Here is a 5,769-nt window from a genome sequence, read left to right as displayed (position 1 = left end):
GGCATCCCTTCCCTCCAGCGTGTAGGAAAGCAAAAAGTTCAGCATAAGCATGCTGTTCAGACCTTAGTGGGGATTTCAGCACAGTCTCCCAGAGACAGTCCTGCTGGTGCCCTATTTGGGCATATTTTTGCTGCTTAGTGGGAGAGGACCTGCTAGCATTGTTTATTTTGAATTCAGAGAGCTTTGGCTTAGGGCCACTGTGTCTCATAGATACACTCTTAAAACGCTGCAGTTTCATTTTCCAGTTCCCAGGACTTTGTGGACCCTGATGCGTATCCTTCCAAGTCTGTCCGTGTGCTATCCTTGGCACGGGTGCGCAGGTTGTTGCCCTTAAATTTATACCATCCACTTGCTTGTGGGAACTCCCAAGCTGTGGCGTTAGGACTGTTGCAAAAGGAGTTTGCAGAGCCAGGAGGTATTAAGTAAAACCACCTCTGCCTCCACGCTCTCTGTGCTGCCTCTGCTCTAGGCAGAGCTGAGAGTTTTCCACCAGGAGGCTTTTTAAACAAGCACAGTTTTTCATTCTTCTGCTGAGGTCAGAAGGGCTGAGCAGAGGCAGCGCGAGGTGAGATTTGTATCTCCCTGCTCCAGTAAAGGCGCACAGGTTTCCTATCAACATCCAGGTGTGTGTAAGGCCTGCTCTGAATCAACAGGCAGCACCAGGATAGTGAAAACTGTTTGTCATTTCTCTTAGTTAAACTGTTTTTATCTAGAGATCTGAACCGTTCTAAGAAATGCTCATTTCGGCTTCGTTTGTTTATCCCCCAAACACTGATTATCTGTCTTAGTGAAATGGACAGATAAATGCAAATCAAGTCCTTGGTGGTAGAAATAAGCTGTTTAGGGTGTGTGCTGTGCAGTTTTGCTTTCGTTTGCAGGCAAAACAAACTCAAACCTGAAGTGAAAACTGAAATGGTCCGGTCTGCCAGCGTCAAGGATTCAAACAAGGCTTCGATCTCATCAGAACCGGAGCTTGGACTAAGAGATACGATTGTTAAATCTCAGCTTGCACGCATGGAGGATTCCTACACGCACATCCAGAGCTTCAGGTAACGATCACTCCTGAGAAGAACTTACTTTTGTGGGAAGTTAGTTTGCAGAAGCTGTCAAAATAACTCGTGTTCATTATTTCATCTAGTATCCCTGCAAATAGGGAATCTTGGAGAAAAGTAGGATCCATACTTCCCAGAACAGCTTGCTTTCCTCATTGAGGCATTGGCAGAGAAGGATTTCAGTCGTGTCTCTGTCAAGGCTTGCCTCATGGTTCTTGTTGAGAAAATGACCTTTTTAAAATGACTTTCCTGTGCTTATTTCACACTGTGCCTGGAAGTGCGGCGCTTGTGTGCACCTCTGGCCTTCTCACCCACTGCTTCTGTTCACTGCTCACCCATGTAGTTATCCCAATAAGCTCGTAAGAGCTTGGGTGTAATATATAATCAGGACCAAAGCTTTACTGGGGTTGAAATCCTTTTATGCCTGCCATTCTATGAATTTTTCATTTCAAACTGCTTCTGTATGGCTCTGATATTCTTATTTTAAAAATACTATATGTAAAAATGTGTATCCTTCTGTGAGACATGTCTGTAAAGGTGTTACTGTAATAAATCACTTTGGGGCTTTAAACTTTGTCACATATTCTGAATTCCCCCTGGAAACCTGTTACTCCTGAATCGTTATATATGTAGTTTTAAGTGCATGGGTTAGTAGTAGTGGTATTTGCATCAGCTCTACACTTTGCAGCTCTGGGATTTAGGTAATTTCTTTGCAGATTTTTTGTTGGGACATATAATGTGAATGGTCAGTCACCCAGAGAAAGCCTCCAGCCTTGGCTGAGGTGTGATGCTGAGCCTCCAGACATTTACTGCGTGGGGTGAGTTTCTCTTTCTGGCCTGTCCTTCCAAACCTTGACTGCGGGTTGCTTGCCTGTGGATCTGTAGCATGGAGGCGTTCAGCCAAGACGCCACAGCTGAGGAATGTTTGCCTTGCCTTACTCCGTTGCGCAGCATTAGAGCCTGTGTTTGCGTAGCCTGAAAGGGCAGTTGTTCTGGTAGTGTTTGGACTCTCTGGCACTGCAGTGCTAAAAAATCTTTGCTGACATTCAGTTTAATACTAGTAGTAATTTAGCTTTATATTTAACGTACCTCTAAAATCAGCAGAACTGAATTTGAATTTTCAGTTGTAAATCTAGTGAGTATGAATTGACTGAGTTCTTTCCCAGAGGAAAGGGCTGGAGAGTCATAAACAAGTGCATGCATCCATGGGTTCCTTCCTCTAACGCAGTTTCCAGGAGCTTGATCTGAGTAAAGAAGCCTTCTTTTTCAATGACACACCGAAGGAAGAAGAATGGTTTAAAGCTGTAACTGATAGTCTTCACCCAGATGCCAAATATGCAAAGGTAAATGTGGCTTTTGGGGAGGTGTGAGTGTGGAATCATTTTCCACTTCAGCTTCTTTTCCCTTTGCTTTTTCTTGTTCTCAATTGCTGTGTCTTCCAGAGGCTCGTTGTCTGCAGTGCTCAGTCAGGAGTCCTCTGAAGGTGACATAGGTAGTGTTGCTCTGCAGGGTGCGGAGGCAGGAGCAGGACAGGAGCTAGGCTTCCAAGCATAAAGGAAGCTCCTCCTATCTCGGGGGAATAGGAAGTATTTTAGCTTCTTCCATGTCTGTGTCTGCAATGCATGGTGGAATGACTTGTGAAGGTATCTTGGTAGGAATACTGCTTATGTTTTGGCTCCTGCTCCTTAGATCTGCTTGGTCGCTTGTCACTGTTGTTGAAGGGAACCCCTTCCATGGGCTGTGCCTGTGCTGTAGGTTCTGCTTTGGGCTTTGACTTTGTCTGCTGGGGTGCTGTTCCCTGGCTCCTTCCTGTGATGTGCTGCTGGAGGGCATGCGTACTGTGAGCCCAGCTGGTCCGTCAGATGAGCCTGGAAGAGCCTTTTTCTTCCTCTGTGTTTTGGTGACCCATGTTCTGGACTGGGGGATGACGTGCCTTCTTTCATCAAACCTCTCCCATTCCAGTATTTAATGGAACAGGGATTTCCTGTATTTAAAGGATCTGTTTTTCAGGTGAAACTCGTGCGGCTCGTGGGAATCATGCTCCTGTTGTATGTGAAAGCAGACCTTGCTCTGAGCATCTCTGACGTGGAAACGGAGTCTGTGGGAACTGGAATCATGGGGAGGATGGTAAGAATGGCAACCGTGCATGAGAAGGGGTGAGATTCAGAAGAGCCCTGGAGAGCCTCTCCTTAGGGGTAGCGGTTATTCCTTCAGCTGAGGGATGCAGCTGCCCTTAGAAGCGCATCGTCCCGTCCCTGTGCCTGTTCAGGGTGTTGCTCCAGGGAATTGCCATGTGCTCACCAAGGCTCAAAGACCTTGAGGGAGAATCTTCTCCGAAGGCTTTTTTTTTTTTTTTCCTGTTTGCATGTGCTGGGCTGTGTGGGGACTTGATCTCACATGGTTTTGCCCAAAGCAAGTAACACAAGGAAACATGAGTAGAAGAAACATGGCTATCCGGAGTAGTTTTCCTGAGGGGGACTTCCTGGCCTTTTGCCATTCCTCACCACTGGAATGAAGTCAGTGCCCTTCAAATGGAGTTTCTGTGAACATTGCAGCTATAACTTGTTGAAGGTATTTTTGACCTTCTAAGCCATGCTTCCTCCTTCATTTACAATTTTTTTATGGTTTGTGTTGAAAGATCCAGTTTGTTGCTAAACAGGTTTGGGGACTTGCTGGAGTAACTGACCAGCTCTCTTACTGATTTGCATTTCCTTTTGTATTAGCTAATTCCTGAATTTCAAACAGTTCCATATGCTTTCTTGATGCGTTGTTGCTGTGTGCAAGCTCACATGAGTTACTGACTTGAATTCATGAAGTAGTTATCACTCTTTAGGCCCTTTTCCTTCCCCTGGAATTGGATGGTCTACCTTAATGTCTCCTGGCTTGTCCACTGCTAGTAACTCATTTGTGGATTCGTCTTTTGCGTAGAAGCTTCTGACCGATGTCTTTGTCTTTACCTTTCAGGGTAACAAAGGTGGAGTTGCCATAAGGTTTAAATTCCATAACACTAGCGTCTGTGTTGTGAATTCTCACCTTGCAGCTCACATGGAGGAATATGAGCGGAGGAACCAGGACTTCAAAGACATCTGCTCTCGGATGCAATTCTGCCAGTCGGATCCAGACTTACCCCCTCTCACTATTGGCAAACACGAGTATGCTTCCCGTCTGGCTGTGTGAATCGCTGCATGTGGCAAGGAAGAGCCTTATGAATGTACTGGGGTGTGAGCTTGTCTCAGCAGGGGTGTGAGAAGGGGAGGCCCAGTGATCTAATCGGCAGTCTGGAAGGGCCAGAAATGCTTTACCGTAGCTGGTTTTGAGAGTGGTCACCTATACAGTTCTGACAAGTCACTTGCCGCCTTATGCTCCTCCAGGCCTTGTTTTATTTTCAAGCATGAAGTGGGAGAGGGGCAATGTATATGAGAATATATATGCATCGATTTCCCCAGTGGGTTGTGGGATTTAGTCAGTGTGGGCTATTAAAAGCACCGGTTACTAAGAGGTAGACACAAACAGGCAGAACAGGAGTTAAAGACAGCGACAGTAGAAAATGTAGCTTCTCTTTCAAGTTTTCACTCTTACTTGTTCTGATGGAGAAGCAGACACAGCACCCAGCTGGTCATGGTGGGATTAGAAGAGCTCGTGCTTGCATGAGGGGGTTTAAGGCGCCGCTGGGGAGCTGCGCTTCCAGCGCACGGCCAGCTTGCGATTGGACATCTTTAGGCCTCTGTGCAGACTTGTGGTGTACCTTCTTTCAGTGTGATCTTATGGTTGGGCGACCTCAACTATCGGCTGGAGGACCTGGATGTGGCAAAAGTGAAGCAGCTTGTAGATGAGAAAGCATTTCTAGAGCTTTGCCATTATGACCAGGTACTGATGTCTCACCTGCCTGCAGGTGGTGCTGAGGGTGCTGCTTAGAAATGGCACGCACGCTCCTTACCCTTCCCCTTTAGCTCATGGGGGAATTGTGTTTCTGCTTATTTAAACATTATTCTTTGTCTTTTTTTTCTTTCATAGCTAAAGAGGCAAATGAATGCACATGCAGTCTTTGAAGGCTTTACAGAGGGAGAGATTTCTTTCCAGCCAACATACAAATATGATGCTGGCTGTGATGACTGGGACACAAGGTACAGTGATTGCCTCATATGCTACCAACGGCTAATGCTGTCACTGAAGGAAGTAAAAGCAAAGCTAAAAAGAATGGGAAATCTGATGGATTTCCCATTAAAAAGGAAAAGTTCCAAGATCATTTCTGTTCCTCTCCCTTTGTTCCAAAATCCACCTCCATCTATTTATGTTGCTTTTCTTCCACTGCTATTTGTCACATATTCCTAGTCTTGTTCCCAGGAATAATCCGTTGGGTTTCCTCTTAGTTAGAGGTGTACAAAATTAAGGAGTCATTTTTAATTAGCTCATTCTTTTTGTTTGGTTCGGTTTGTTTTTTCTCCCCAGGCAAAATTGTTGCGATCTTGATCTGTTGATCTCTGCTGTACCTACACAGGTCAGACCAGCCAGGGTTCGAGGTGGTGCATTTGTGCTGTCTGTAGCTGAGCACGTTCTCGAAAAGACTGCGAGAACCATCATCTCTGTAATTCTCTACGCAGAGTGGCTGGCCTGTTCTTAGTAAACTGGGAACATTGGCTTCATGTGTGGGAATGAAATCTGTGCTGCATCAGATGGGGGGAAATAAAATGTGGAAGATGCTCCAAGGGCTGGAGCC

At 45.8% G+C, this 5,769-nt stretch overlaps 1 protein-coding gene across 1 annotated transcript; it reads left to right on the top strand.

Moving 5' to 3' along the window:
- Positions 1-878: 878 nt before the first annotated feature.
- On the top strand, positions 879-5,176 carry LOC104502612 (type II inositol 1,4,5-trisphosphate 5-phosphatase-like; the record flags this gene model as incomplete). Its single annotated transcript, XM_010147969.1, has 7 exons — positions 879-1,049; positions 1,769-1,870; positions 2,281-2,395; positions 3,063-3,179; positions 4,017-4,204; positions 4,808-4,919; positions 5,067-5,176. Coding segments are annotated over 7 exons (915 nt in total), but the record flags the coding sequence as incomplete, so codon positions are not given.
- Between the last annotated feature and the right edge of the window lie 593 nt (positions 5,177-5,769).

This window comes from Eurypyga helias, unplaced genomic scaffold, assembly GCF_000690775.1.
Source record: "Eurypyga helias isolate BGI_N326 unplaced genomic scaffold, ASM69077v1 scaffold51502, whole genome shotgun sequence".
Lineage (NCBI taxonomy): Eukaryota > Metazoa > Chordata > Aves > Eurypygiformes > Eurypygidae > Eurypyga > Eurypyga helias.
The sequence above is the reverse complement of the archived record's forward strand: the minus strand, read 5'-3'. Positions and strand labels throughout refer to the sequence as shown.